Source organism: Apodemus sylvaticus, chromosome 10, assembly GCF_947179515.1.
Source record: "Apodemus sylvaticus chromosome 10, mApoSyl1.1, whole genome shotgun sequence".
NCBI classification, from domain to species: Eukaryota; Metazoa; Chordata; class Mammalia; order Rodentia; family Muridae; genus Apodemus; species Apodemus sylvaticus.
The window spans coordinates 91,987,047-92,002,780 of NC_067481.1; the positions used below are offsets into that span (position 1 = coordinate 91,987,047).

At 38.6% G+C, this 15,734-nt stretch overlaps 1 protein-coding gene across 2 annotated transcripts in view; it reads left to right on the forward strand.

Annotated features, from left to right (window-relative positions):
* The window catches only part of Ranbp17 (RAN binding protein 17), a 308,050-nt gene that overhangs the window by 60,589 nt on the left and 231,727 nt on the right, over positions 1-15,734 (forward strand). For both annotated transcript variants that reach the window (XM_052196787.1, XM_052196788.1), the window contains exons 13-14: positions 3,819-3,924; positions 12,551-12,686. In XM_052196787.1, the coding sequence (XP_052052747.1) occupies positions 3,819-3,924; positions 12,551-12,686 (242 nt within the window). The remainder of the gene's footprint in view (positions 1-3,818; positions 3,925-12,550; positions 12,687-15,734) is intronic.

Genomic DNA, 15,734 nt, shown 5'->3' on the forward strand with positions numbered 1-15,734 from the left:
TAGTATCTGTCAAGGAACTCACATGGCCTAAAATACATAAGGAACTTTGTACAGCTCAGTAATAGTGACAACTTTTGCAAATAGCCCAAGGACTTAAGTAGACTTTTCTCTGTACAAGGCATAAAAGTAGCCAGTGGGGGGTTGCAGCCCCATGGGAAGAACGAGGATATCGGCCAACCAGATGCCTCAGGGCTCCCAGGAACTAAGCCAAGGGGTGCACATGGTCCCATCCAAAAGAATGGCAGAGGAATGCCTTGTCGGGCATCAGTGGAAGGAGGGGTCCTTGGTCCTGTGAAAGTTCAATAGAGGCTCCAGTGAGTGGGGGTCGTGGGAGTGGGTTGGCTGGAGGAGCATATTCTTGGAGGCAGGGTGTGGGAGGATGGGTTGGGTTTTTGGGGAGGGGGGAAACCAGGAAGGGGTATAACCTTTGAAATGTAAATGAATAATATATTCAATAAAAAAAGAAAAAGATTGTCAACCACAAAAAAAAAATAAGCAACTGAACACATGAAACTATGCTAAATATCATTAGGCATGAATGAAGGCGTGCTAACATAACAATAAGCTGCTCCCGCACACCTGCCAGGGTAGATGTAAAGAGAAAAACCCAGCAGGAAATTACAAGTGTGAATGAGAACATGTGAAGAACACAGGACTCTGCCCTTCATTGGTAAGACTGCCACATGGTGCATTTGATGAGAGCAGTGTGAGAGTTTCCCATGGCACAGCAGTATGTGGACACATGAAGGCATTGTCTACACGGTGTCTGCCGTGTCCCTCCTAGCACTTGGTAATAGCCAGCAGATGAAGATGATCCCAACATCCAGCAGCTGAAGCAATATATCAACTATAACCTCTCCAAACAATGGCAACAGTCAGCTGTGAAACACTGGACCAGCACAACTCACCTTTGACAGTGTGTGACATGAAAACTGTAGTCACAAAATACCACTGTAAGATTCTGTGCATCTAGAGTGACCAAGGCAGAGCCACAAAATGGTTGCTGTGGTTGAAACGTGGGAGCAGTGGTGCCCCCATACTTAACTCTCTCTGGCAGGTTTAATCAGCACACTCCAGCTTTTTTAGACTTAATTTCAGAAATAAGAAAACGTAAAAATTTTGTAGTGTTGCTTGCATAAACCTGTGAATTTACTCAGAAGACTGCCTTATGTGTTTTGTGAGTTGTATGGTATATGAGTTTTTACTTCAGCAAAATATAATAGATCAATGGGTTAGAAGTCTCCCAGAACACAGAGATGTCAGGGTTGTAAGATTTGTTTTTATAGATATTGAAATTGGCAGCTACTATGATAAAATATTATTGGAGAAAATGACAGTGAGCTAGGGTCCTACTTTTTAAAGTAAGTCAATATAACGATATCGTTCCCTGTTCAAGATGCAAGACTCAAAGGTTTGGTAGAAGAGGCCACAGTAACTGTTAGCATGCTTACCAGGGGAAACCATATATTGTCTAGACTTTTCTATTGAGCTTGTTTGAGGTACAAACATTAACTCAGCTTCTTACATGAGCTTTGTGCTAGTATTTTATTAATACATGCTGTGGAACTTGTTTTGTGATGTGTTTGATCACATTAGATCTTTACCTTTAGCTATTTCATGTTGCTAATGGATAGACAGCTTGTGAGTTTTCAAAGTTCTGTGATAGACAAAAGAGGGTATGTATTTACCAGAATATATTTCTTATTTTGGGGATTTTTGTCATTGAAGCAGGTTGCAGATTCTCTGCCATTACCAGGGAGTGGTTTGTTGATTGCACAGTATAATCATGAATGCTGACATCTGCAGGAAAAGTATTGTTGAAAATGTGTTTGTTCTCAAGTCTTTCAACAATCATGGCCTTTTTCTGAACTATTCAGTGTATTTAAACAACTACAAAGGTCTCATGGAGAGATTCTTTTATTTTTTTTTTAAGATTTGCTTTTATGTGTATGATTATTTTGCCTGCATTTTTGAATTTGTATCATGTACGGGTCTGGTCCCTATGAGAATCAGAAGTGAGTATCCCATGCCTGGACTGGAGTAATAGGGGAGCTGTGTGAGCTACCATGTGGATGTCATTACCATGGAGCCATTACTCCATCCACCAAGGGTTCTTAATAAAAGAAACAGAATTAATTTTGGAACCGTGAAATAGTTTGCTCATCTTTGAAAAATCCGTTTTCAGTAATGACACAAAATTTCTCTGTGTAATGACATTTTTTTATGTTAAATATTCCTGCAGGTCTCAAAAGTTTTAGAGAATCTCATACTATTGATCAATCTAGAGATCTAACATAACAGTCTTTAAAAATCATTTAACTAAGAACTTCATCCCTAGAGTTCTTAATTCTGGCTTCTCTAAAGTAAAATTTGTGAAAACTATAGATAATTTCATTTGGGTGGGCTCTCTCTCTCTCTCTCTCTCTCTCTCTCTCTCTCTTCTCTTTCTCTCTTTCTCTCTCTCTCTCTGTGTGTGTGTGTGTCTGTCTGTCTCTTTGTGTTCATTTGTGCACATGTTTATGTGGAAACCATAGACCAACCTCAGTTTTGTTCCTTCTGTGCTGTTTACTTTCTTTTGAATCCGGGTCCTTCAGTAGCCAGTCAGCAACTTATCGAGTAGGCTAGACTGTGGCTTACCTAGGAGCCCAGCAGTCTGCTGGTCTCTGCTTCCTGATGCTGGGATTAGAAGCGCGTGTCCCCACATCCGGCTTATTTTATGTGAGTCCTGAAGGCCGCTCAGGTTTCCCTGCTCAGGAAGCGAGCCCTTCCTTAACTAAGTTAGGTTTCCAGCTTTTTGCTTTGTTATTTAAATCTGTGCAATCCTTTTATATTTTTAGCCATGAAGGTAATCAGTGAATTGCAAACTTGTGGATTTTAAAATATGAAAAAAACCTAAAAAGTAAATTCATTATCATCTATAATGTTACAAGCTGAAGGAGTTCCAAAATGAAAATAGTCAGACGCCATCTGGAAATTGACCATTCAGAACAGATTCGTGGTCATTGTTTGTAAAAGTTTTGATAACGTACTCAATACTGACTTAGAATTCTCTTGAGTGCAGCCTAACCTCAAACTTGCCATCCTTCTGTCTCAGGCTTCCAAGTTCTGTTTTTCCAGGTGTATACTATCAGATCCAGCCTACAATGAGGCATTTTTGTGATTTTGGTAGGGGTGGAGGTGGACAGAACCTCATTGTTCAGCCCAAGCTAGCCTGGATTTGAGAGAGGTTGTGCTATCCTCCTGCTTCAGCCCCTACCTCTCCTTAGTGCTGGATTGCCTTCAAGCACTGTGACCACAACTGCAGGGCTTTGACTGAATAATGGAACTGGCTATAAACAATACATGTAGGGTCTTATTATAAAGTTTAATGTTTTTGTTGTTTCCAGTTTGAGACTGGTTCTGTACTAGGGAGCTCTGCTGGAATTCACTAGGCTATCCTTAAAGATCCACCTGTCTTTGCCTCCCTCTTGCTGGGATTAAAGGTGTGTATCACCATGCCCAGATCTATTAAGTTTAATTTTAATCATGTCTTATTTTTTCCCCATTTGCAAATGAAAACCTTAAGGCTTAAAGAGGTAAGTAAGGAACTCAAGTAAAGGCCAAACAGATTTTTGGGACTGGGATTTATAAGTACTTTTTTTTTCCTAGCTAAATACCTGTTAGTATCACTTCCATGATAAACATGAAGCCCAGTGCTCTGTCTGTTGAAAACCGATTTTTATAATAGTTGATAGATGATTTTGCTGATTGAGGTATTTTCTGAAAAATAAGCTTATTTCTATTAATACTTGTCACCGTCTTTCTTTCTTTGCTGTAAGGACGTCTTGCATGGCTGATCTATTTGGTTGGCACAGTTGTAGGAGGGAGACTAACGTATACCAGCACAGATGAGCATGATGCTATGGATGGAGAGCTGTCCTGCCGGTGAGTGACAGCTATTTACTACGCACTCGTAAGAACTTTAACCTTTGTTGCAACTTTATAAGGTCAAGTGTAAACAATGCACTTGGCCTTTGGGTATTAGTTCCCTTTTTAGTCCTGAAAAAAATCTGTGCACAGAGATTGTAATTAAAATTTAATTCTTCAACAAATAGGCTCAGATTTACATGGTTTCAACCCCTTAGTGCTAGTGACTACCACCTTAATTAGCCATTGACTGACTTCACACATTCCTAGACTGAGGGAAGTTCTTGTGTGTAACTGCTGCGAATAGCTTGCTTTCCCACAGATCTTGACTAAAGTAGCATGCTTCCTGCACACATGTGCATGGTTTTTGTTTCATTTTGTTTTGGTGAAGACTTAAACTTAATGAAAATAAATGTAATGATAGTTTCCAGAGTACTGCTGTTAGTCTTAAAGACCCTTTGAGGATTTTGAGTGTGTAGAGGTGTGTATCCACTGCGTGTGTGTTTTTAACCTTGTTAAAGGCAAATATTGTTACAATATTGTTTTGTAACTAGAAAAATGGAAAAAATTTCCATTTGGGGGCTGTTAAAAGATTCAGATGAGTTATTTTTTTTTAAATGCTTAGAACATTGCCTAGTAAACAGTGATGTATTACCCACACATACTCATTTAAATACAATTTTGTGACCATTTAATCTAAAAGTTAAATTTTTCTAGACTATACCATAGCTTAAGTTTGATTTTTCAAATTTTGGGTTCCTTTTTAGTGTTTATTATAAATTGCTTCCAAGTAAACATTGTTTTTTATAGATTGAGAGAATTTCATTAGAGTTATGTTTTATATATGTAAGTACACTGTTGCTGCCTTCAGACACACCAGAAGTGAGCATCAGATCTCATTACAAATGGCTGTGAGCCACCACGTGGTTGCTGAAATTGAATTCTGCTCACTCTGGCCCAAAGATTTAATTATTATTATTTATTATTTAATTATTATTAAAGTACACAGTACTTTAAGTATTATTAAAGTATAAGTACACTGTAGCTGTCTTAAGACACACCAGAAGAAGGTGTGAGATCTCATTACAGATGGTTGTGAGGCACCATGTGGCACTGGGAACTGAACTCAGGACCTTTGGAAGAGTAGTCAATGCTCTTAACTGCTGAACCATCCATTTCTCCTGCCTCCTAGAATTAATTTCTTAAAGGTGAATACATTATCAAAGTTTCTGTAGCATTTTAAAGAATCACAGTAAGTATCATCAGTTGGCTTCTGGAAGAGTTATACATGTTTAGCATCCTTAATCTGCTAAAAAATAATCCACGGTATTTTTTTTTAAGATTTATTTATGAGTACACTGTAGCTGTTTCCAGACACACCAGAAGAGGGCATCAGATCCCCTTACAGATGATTGTGAGTTACCATCTGGTTGCTGGGAATTGAACTCAAGACCTTTTTTTTACAGTCTAGACTCCCCCCACCCCCATCAACCCACCACTCCCCATCCCATACCTTCTATCCCTCCCCTGCATCTCTAAGAGGATGTCCCCATACCACCAGGCCTCCCCACTCCTTGGGGCCTCAAGTCTCTTGAGGGTTAGGTGTATCTTTTCTCACTGAGGCCAGACCAGGCAGTCCTCTGCTTGTATATGTGTTGGGGGCTTCATATCAGCTGGTGTATGTTGCCTGGCTGGTGGCTCAGTGTCTGAGAGATCTCAGGGGTCCAGGTCAGTTGAGACTGCTGGTCTTCCTATGGGGCCACCCTCCTCCTCAGCTTCTTTCAGCTTTTTCCCAATTCAACCACAGGGGTCCCCGGCTTCCATCCATTGGTTGGGTACTAGTATCTGCATCTGACTCTTTCGGCTGCTTGTTGGGCCTCTCAGAAAGCATCCATGCTAGGCTCCTGTCTGTTAGCACACCATAGCATCAGTAACAGTGTCAGGCCCTGGGCCTCCCCTGGAGCTGGATCGCAATGTGAAGCTGTCAATGGACCTCCTTTCCCTCGTGCTCTTCTCTATTTTTGTTTTTTTCAGACAGGAACAATTCTGGGTCAGAGCTTTTGACTGTGGGATGGCAACCCCATCCTTCCCCTTGATGTCCTGTCCCTCCACTGGAGTGGATTCTACAGGTTCCCCTTCCCCACTATAGAGCACTTTGTCCAAGGACCCTCCCTTGAGTCCTGAGAGCCTCTCACCTCCCAGGTCTCTGGTACATTCTATAGGGTGCCCCCATCTCCTACCTGTTACCTGTTTTCATTCTTTCTGCTAGCCCTCAGGGCTTCAGTTCTGTCCCCCAGCCCCCAATACATGATCGATCTTGTTCCCTCCTTCCCTTCCTTGTTACCTTTCCCACCCAGGTTCCTCTCTCCCTCTACCCCCAGTGTCTGCTTTCTTCTCCCTCCCAGTGGGATTGGGGCATCCTCACTTGGGTCCTTTAACTTACTAACTTTCTTGAGTCATGTGGGTTGTGTCCTGGGTATTCTGTACTTTTTGGCTAATGTCCACTTATCAGTGAGCACATAATGTGCGTGTCCTTTTGGGTCTGAGCTACCTCACTCAGGAAGATACTTTCTAGTTCATCCATTTGCTGCAAAACTACACTGGCAACCTACAGATTGGGAAAAAAGTCTTCACTAACCCCACATCTTATAGAGGACTAATATCCAAAATATATAAAGAACTCAAGAAATTAACCACCAAAAAAACCAAACGACCCAATCAAAAAATGGGGTATAGAACTAACAGAGAATTCACAATAGAGGAATCCTGAAGGGCTAAGAAGCACTTAAAGAAATGTTCAAAGTATTTAGTGATATGGAGATACAAATTAAAAACAACCCTGAGATTACACCTTACAAACATGGCTAAGATCAAAAACTCAGGTGACAGCACATGCAGGTGAGGATGTGGAGCTTGCAAAATGGAACAAATACTCTGGAAATTAATCTGGAGGTTCTTCAGAAAACTGGAAAATAGCGAAGACCCAGCTATACCACTCTTGGGCATATACCCAAAAGACGTCTCACCATGCCACAGGGGCATGTGTTCCACTATGTTGATAGTGGCCTTGTTTGTGATAGCCAGAAGTTAGAAACGACCCAGATGTCACATAATGGAAAAATGGATACAGAACATGTGGTTCATTTACACAATCGAATACTACTCAACTATTAAGAACGAGGACATCATTACTTTTTCAGGCAAATTCACAGTTCTTTCAAATCTGAAATTGAATTCCAATAAAACTAGCAAATATTCCAAAGTCTACAAAGCTTAGTGATCTGAAATACTTAGTATCTCAAATACTTGATATATTCCAGTGTTCCAATTTATTTTCTAAACTAAAAGCCCGAGGGTATTCCCATTTCTCCTCTGTTGAACACTATATAATAGGATTATTATTATTGATAAGCTAATGTAACAAATGGCTTGTGTTAATTTGTATTTCTTTGCTTCTATATGCCATTAAGAATCTTTCCAATTTTTATGATTTTTACTTTTTATTACTGATATTTATATGTATCAACTACTTGTTTTTGCATTTGTAGTATATACATTGTGTGCTTGCTTATTCCTCTAGGTGGATGTACATATGTGTGGGTGCATGTGCAGTGTGCCCTTGAGGAGGCCCAAAGCTGACATTAGATACTCGATCATTCTCCAGTTATTTACTGCAGCAAAATCTATCACCAGTTTTTAGCTAGCTAGCTAGCTAACCAGTTTGCCACATGTATCTGCTGTATATCCTGTGGTGTGCATGACAACTGGTCTCTGCACCTGCCTACCTTGTTTTGTGGGTTCTAGGGGTTCCAAATCCAGTGTTGGTATTTGCACAGCAAGTTCTTTGTTTACTAAGTCATCTTTACCTCACTCTCTTTTGTGATTATCTTTTAAAACTTATTAATAATTAAGTTTCTATTAAAGTTTTCAATATGTTACATTCAATTTATTAACTAAAGCAACTCTATCTTGTAATGGCTTATAATGCTACATATCTTATATGGAATTCTTAGTGTCTTTTAATAGATTTTTCTTATGTTTCCATTTATCCAGAAATCAGTTATTATAATACCATTACTGAGTGTGTGTGTGTGTGTGTGTGTGTGTGTGTTAGGATGGGTGACTACTATATGGGCAAATGTGTGTACAAGTGTGCATGCTTGTCAGACCAGAGAGGGATGTTGGGAGTGTTGTACTATATTCCATCTTGGTTTTGAGATGGCCTCTCCTTGAACCTGAGACTCACTGATCACTAGCTGATCCACAAGCTTCTGGGATCTGGCAGTGTTTGCTCTGTAGCACTGAGGTTAACAGGCACATGTGGCCATTCCTGGCTCTTATGTGTTTGCTGGGATTTGAACTCTAGTCCTCTTTCTTGCATACCTAATACTCTTAGCCCACCAGCCATCTCACTATCCTTAAATGTATTCCTAAAGTTTTGATAATATGTTGTAATTGTGAAGAGTTTTTTCATTGCATATTCTTTCATCTTGTGTATTATCCTTTTAATAAAATTTGAACCTGTAATTATATTTTAATTAAAAAATTTAAAGGGTAAAACTTTTAACCTGAATATATAAAAATATTCTTAGTTTTACCAAGACTTATTATTTCTTACACCAAATTAAGTTACGTAAAAATGTGAGTATTGACTGGTTAGGGTCTTTATTAAATGCTTATGTAATTTTTAAGTGCATGAAAAATAAGCCCTGTGTCATATTTTAACCAATATTGTATATTGTGTGAAGTAGAATTGGATGTTCTGTTTTTGTTAGTTAGATATTTTAAAAGTTTTCATCATTATGTAAAAAGTATATACTGGCACTATTTCTAGAAAAAATATGAGCATCTGCTCATTTGATGAAAATTCTTCTTTTTTCTTTAAACAACAAAAATATTTAACTTGGAAGAAGACTTATCTTTTTACTAGCCTGCATCCCATACAAAATACGGTTAAGTGGAATTTATGAGATGATATTTTATTAGTATGTTGTAATAAATTGCAGTTTTTCAGAGAATTAAGAATAGTGGAAAATAGGTGAGAAAAGGCAATGCCTGTCAGCTCCTACTGTTTGGCTTTTTGTTTTTGTGACTCATCTTCATGATACATTGTTTATAAACTTCAAGTCATTTCTCACCGATGCTCTCTCTCTCCTTTACCAACCAGAGCGTAGGTTGAAACAAAACAGAACAAGAAACCCTGAACGCTTGTGGCTCAGTCTCTCTGCTGAGTATAATGACAGCCTCTGGCTTCTGGTTCGACTGCTCACAGCCTAAATCAGTGTATAAGTAAATGGAAGGAGAGGTCTGTGTCATCAGGGAATGTTTAAGTTTTTCTGATATATGTGGTGTCTCTGGAATTGAGGAGTATAAGAAAGTAAAAAATCTGATAGACAAAAAATGATCAAGAGTAATGCCATGAGCTGAACCTATTTTTCTATGGTTTCTCAGCTCCTTAATCCCACTTAAGACTATAGGGATGTACCCTTCCCCCATACTATCCTAACCATATACCCAGAGACCACACCATTACGTTTGACTATTCCCTTGGCTTCCTGCATACTTCCTAGAGCAGTAGAGTTCTGGTTAGGTTCTTTTAAGGGCTCTGAGAAAGTAGTCACTGTAGATTTATTATTGATGATGTTTGTAGCAAATTCGGCTCCTGGAACTGCATGTTCCAATGCAGGAGGAGTCCACCTGCTGCCCCCATTTCTGCCATTGCAGCAATGTGGGCATTTGCTCAGTTGGGGACACCAAATCCCAAGGCTCTTACCTGGCATTATAATGGTAGATTCTAGAGTGACTAGGACTTGTGTTTGTGTGTGTAACACCTCCCGTAATTACATGCCCTAACCATATGTCTTTATCTCGTGGATCAGAGGTTCCTTAAATGCCTCCCACTGTCCCTGCGGCGTTTCTTCTTGCTCATGTCACATCTCCTCCTTACAGAGCTGCACTCTCCACTTGTCCTAACCTCCAGTTGTCTGTGCTTTGTACCTCTTCTATGTACATCTCTCCTGTGATGTTTTTGGAGCTACACCAGATTCTGTGTCATTGGCATTATCTGGTGCTGCTGGTGAGCTGTCCTGCAGAACCACTTTAGCTTTGCTTGCACCTGATGCTGTGGTCAGCACACTCAAATTCAAAAGAACCCGAAGGTAGACGTCAGAGTTGTTTCCTGAGAACTCAATAGTGTCTTTTTCTGAGGGTCTTCCTTAGTCATTCACAGTGACTATAGTCCACTTGGCCACATAGGAAAGACTTGCCCAGATTGAGGAAGTTTAGGGCGTTAAGGAATACACTGCACTCAGAGCACGCAGGCAGCTGCTCTCCCAGCATGCTCGTCGTCCAGGCCCTCTTTGGCGGTCTCCTGGAGTTAGCATCTGTTAGTGGAAATGCGTCCAGCTTTCCTCTCTTAGTTTTGTCCTTTTCTCCTCTTGGGTGTTAAGAAATTGTTTACAGAGTGACTGTATAGTCTTTTCTCCTAGTTTTCTGGAGTGTTTTCTATTAGTTAATATGTGATGATTTATTATGGTTTTACGCAGTCATTGGAGGCTGTCTGTTTGAACTGTTTGAAATTATGGGCAGGGTGTTGCTACTGGTAATGTTTTCTTAGAATGTAGTTTTCTTTCCAAGCTAAAGTCTTTATTGCTTTTCATTTTTTTAATTAATTAACTTATTTACTTTACATACTTATTACAGCTTCCCCTCCCTCAGCTTCCCCTTCCTCCCCCCCAGTACTCCCCCTAACCTTACCTCTTCCATCTCCCTTCCCTTTTTCCTCAGAGAAGAAGAGACCTCCCATGGATATCAGCCCACCTTGGCATATCAAAGTTTCAGTAGGATTAGGTGCATCTTCTCCTGTTGAGCCAGTCCAGTTAGGGAAAGGGGTCCAAAGGTGGGCAGCGGAGTCAGAGAAAGCCCTTGCACCATTTATTAGGGGTCCCACATGATGACCACGACCTCTCTCCCCTTCTTCCCCTCTTCCACAGATTTCCCTGAGTTCTACCTATTATTTGGCTGTGAGTTTCTGCATCTGTTTCCATCAGTTGCTGGGTGAAGCTTCTCTGTTGACAGTTGTGCTAGGCTCCTGTCTGCAAGTATAGCAGAATGTCATTAATAGTGTCGGAGGTGGGCACTCGTAGCTTGGGTCTTAACTTGGGCCAGTCTTTGGTTGTCCTTTCCCTCAATTTCTGCTCCATCTTTACTCCTGCACATCTTGTAGGCAGGATAGATTTTTGGTCAAAGGTTTTATGCATGGGTTGGTATTCCAGTCCCTCCATTGGAAGTCTTGCCTAGTTACAATGGATGGGCTGTTTCAGATTCCATATCCTGCATTGCTAGAAGTCTTAGCTAGGGTCACTCTCATAGATTCCTGGGAGTTTATATTGTCCTGGTGTTCTAGCTCGTCCCAGAGTTGCCCCTAACTCTCCTCTGACTCTAGTTTTCTCTCACAGTTCTCTCTCCCTCCGTGCTTCCCACACTTGATCCTTCCTGTCCCCTCCCCTGCCTTCTTTCTTTTTTTATAATTTAAATTTATTTTTACTTACTCACTTTACATCCTGCTCACTGTCCTCCCAGCAGTCACCTCTCTCCCACAATCCTTCCCTTCTTCCCCCTCCCCTTCTCTGAATGGGTCTTCTCTCAGCCTAGGTATCCACCAACCTTAGCAATTCAAGTCTCTGCAAGACTAGGTGCTTCCTATCTTCTTGAGGCCAGACAAGCCACCCCAGCTACTTACACAATGTATTGGTTTTGTTAGCACAAGGTATTTAAAAATCACATACTAGGAAAATCTCATAAAAATGTTGAAGGATTTCTTCAATTACATATTATATGGAAATAAAAATTAAGTAATTTTCCCATAGCTTACAATTTTCTAATAATAATAGTTTTTCATGATATTAAATTGAAATTTATCATTTGTGACAAATAATGTTAATAATAGTTGGATATTGAATTTGGTTGAAGTATCCTAGTAATGCTTTTCTGTAATCCCAGCTACTCAGGAAGATCACAAGTTCGAGGCCTGCCTGGGCTACAGAATGAATTCAAACCAGCTTGGACAACTTAGTGAGACCCTGTTTTAAAATAAAACACGAAAAGAGGAATATACCTAGGTTCAACCTCCAGTCAAATTTTCTGTCTACACACAGCTTGATTTACTTTAAAAGAAATTCATTATTTTTGTACATTTTTTGGTAAAAATTTAATGATTCATTTAGAGTTCTGACTATACTAGGAACATATTAGATATGATTCTGAATTTTAAAGAATTGGGTCATGGTTTTGGAATATTTATAAATACAAAGTGAAGAAAATTTAATATCTGTTTACTAAAAATATAAGGACATTTACTTTTATATATGTATATTATAGATTTATACCTATATGTCATACGTCTGTACACAACCTTTAGTAGAATAGTATGTATATTCTCACCTATAGGAGGGTTATGTTCATATAAAGGCTAGAAGAAACTAGACCCACTAAGCCTTACAAAGGTAGGATTTCAGAGGGCTCAGCATTTTTTGGATGTGCTTTTTGTATTTTCTCAGTTTTTAGGGATTATATGTTTATAATAAATATCTCTGTATTGTTCCTCTGAGAATTTATACTAAAGCTTTCTTTTCTTCATGGAAAGTGTTTTTCAGCTTATATCTTTAATGGATACCAGATTGCCCCGTCGCACCAATGAGAAAATAGAACTTGCAGTTCTCTGGTTCCTGGATCAGTTTCGCAAAACATATGTTGGCGATCAGCTTCAGAGAACCTCAAAGGTAGGTTTTTACTATCATAAGCCTTAGCGTGTTATTGTAAATGAACATGGATATAGACATATAACAGGTAGAAGTTGAGTGATAAACTTTGTGACTCTTTACCACAGACATATAATTGATAACTGAATTCATCTGTTGTATTGGTATTGAAACACAATGCAAAATTAATTTACTTGTTTCAAACATACATTTATCATTTTCTCTAAAGGAATAATATTTTTATTTGGATAGTAATTTAAATACTTTGGATTTTAAGATATTAATAGATAATGTCTTTTTACATTTCAAAACTGGAAACAAGATTTGCTGTTTTAATAGTTCTGAGGTTTAGAGGGGTGGACATTTTAAGTGATTTCCAGTATATTTCAGTCATTCCTTGTCATTCTTACATGCTAAGTCATGTGGACTACCTGAATTTACATATATACTAAACAGACAGCAGCTAAATTACTGTAATGTTGGAGTAGTTGTAATATGATAATTGAAAGGTTAGCATAGGGAAGTTTTAGATAAATTGACTTAGACACATAATAAAAGATTATTGAGGGTGTTTATGTGAGTCCTGAGGGAATATTTGGGAGTATACGCATGCTTCTATATTTCTGCATTTTGTACCCATGAGTTCAACCAGCCGTGCATTTAAAACTTGCGTTTGTATTAAACATGCTTTAACTTTTCCCTGTCAATATTCCATAAAAACTTGTAGAAACTACAATAACACTTGTTGTACATATTCTGTGTAATCTAGAGATGACTTAAAATGTCAGGGGAAGATGTGTGTAGGTTATATGCAAATACTATGGAATTCTTTTTACTAGTTGCAAACCATTATTTGATTTTCAGACTCTTGTTTTATGGGGTTAGGAGCATGGTATGGAGGTAAAGCACTTGCTTAGCATACATGAGGCCCTGAGTTCAAGCCACAGTACTGAAAAATGGGGGCAATGAGTGAAAGGGAGTAGGGGGGGGCAGAAAAAGAAAACAAGACTGAGTGATTTTTTTTCTTTTTTAGGATAAAGTTTCAGGTAAAATTTTCTTTACATTTAAAAGAAGTGCTAGAATTTCATACTTTCTTGCTTGAATATATATGACATTCTCTTTGGCCTTTGAGCAATCTTTCTAATCTGGATCTTGACAGTTTTCCAAAAGCTTGCATAGAATGTAAAATATAAATATTATAAATATATAAACTATATAAAACATAATATATAATAGTTCAGATACCAAGGTGGATTCACGGAGGAGACATAAAAGACATGTGTCAGCACTGTCCTGGAAGTGGGAAATGAGCTGCGTTCTAGATCCCATTGGTCAGTTAGTGAACAGTTAGTCTCTGTTAGATGCTTTGCAAAGAACCTGACAAGTATTATTTAATTGATTCACATAAAACCAGTATGAAAATAGTTATTTTGTCACATGGAAACTGAGGATTTGAATGATTGAATAAATGTTTCAGCATTTTGGATCTGTATTTAATTGGATGCCTTATGCTTATCCTGCTGTTGACTTTGCTATATTAATCTATGTTGTAACTTTCCTCTGTAACATTGAACAGACACTTCCATGTAGGATTTCTGTTGTAAACTTTTTTTGCCTTCTAATATTCAGGAAGCATTATATCGAATCCAGAAAGCTTCCATTGTATTTCTTTTGTCTGCTCTGTGCCCTGATTTTGCTAGTTTAATTTTCTAAGTGTCTGAGGTCCACCCTGCATTGCTTCCCATTGATTTTAAAAGGATTTGGATTGCACTCTTTGTTTCTAGCTCCCTCTCTCCTTCCCTCCCTCCCTCCTTCTCTCCCTCCCCCTTTCCTTCTCTCCCTTCTCTTCCACCATGTTCCATTATCCATTCTGTCATCAGTAATCTTCATGGAAAATGAGAGGGGAAATGGAGTGGTCTTCTCCATGCCTATTATCCAGCTAGATCAGGTCTTAGTGCTTTGTTTTCTTGGCTTCATACCTACATATTTTAAATTAAACATTGAGGACCCTGTTGCTAGTTTCATTGTTATATTTTTATCACATTTTGCTCAAAATTAGCAGTTGTCATAAATTTTGTGTTATTGTCACCTGTGAGTCTGTTCTTTGTTCATGTTTCTGTGTTCTTGTATACAAAATACAACATTATTAACTTTATAAGAAATTAGTTTGCAGTTGGGATCTGCAGGAACTTGCCTGCTTTGGGAAGTTCTGGTTTTGAATTTTATTGATTCAATGAGAATCAATTGAATTGTTGATTAGTTTAGACCAGGAGCCAAGGAGGCCCAGGTATTGTCCCTGCTCCTCCTCTCCAGTGCTAGGATTACATATCAATGAACTATGAGACACATAGTTATTTATTACACTGGAGTGGTAGGAACATTAATGCATTACTGTGACATTGTATTCTCATTTTTTTCTTGTTTATAATGTGCACTATTTCAGTTTTTCAATTCTGTAGTAAGTATTCTTGTTCTTATCTCTTGTATGTTTAAGTGTTTAAAAATAACAGAAGTAAATACCAGATGGTAGAATGCATATCTCTAGTTTTGTTTGCAGTTGTTTTCATAACTACTAGAACAATTCATTTTCACATCCCAGCAAGTTAGGTATGGTTTATCATTCCTATCATTCCTCTTGTAGACAGTCCTGATATTTGGCAGTCAATGGGAAACACACACACACACATACACACACACACACACACACACACACACACACATACACACACACACACACTTACAATTCTTTAGTGGTTATCCTCATTAACAGGATGATTTTATCCAATAGTCAAACTTTGTCCATTTTACAAAGTTTTCTTTGGACACTTGATTCCACTCTATGGCATGTTTTATACTGGAAATGTTGCTGTTACTTTTTTTCTTTCATATTTATATTCGTTATGAAGTTATGGCTATTATGTGTCTACTATGTATTAAGACCAGGTGTGTGAAGGAAGTTCGAATGATCTCTTCAGTCAATTGTGTGTGTGTGTGTGTGTGTGTACAGGTTCATATCCATGTGTATATGCATGCGTGGAACCCAGAGGTCCACCTCAAATGTCATTCCTC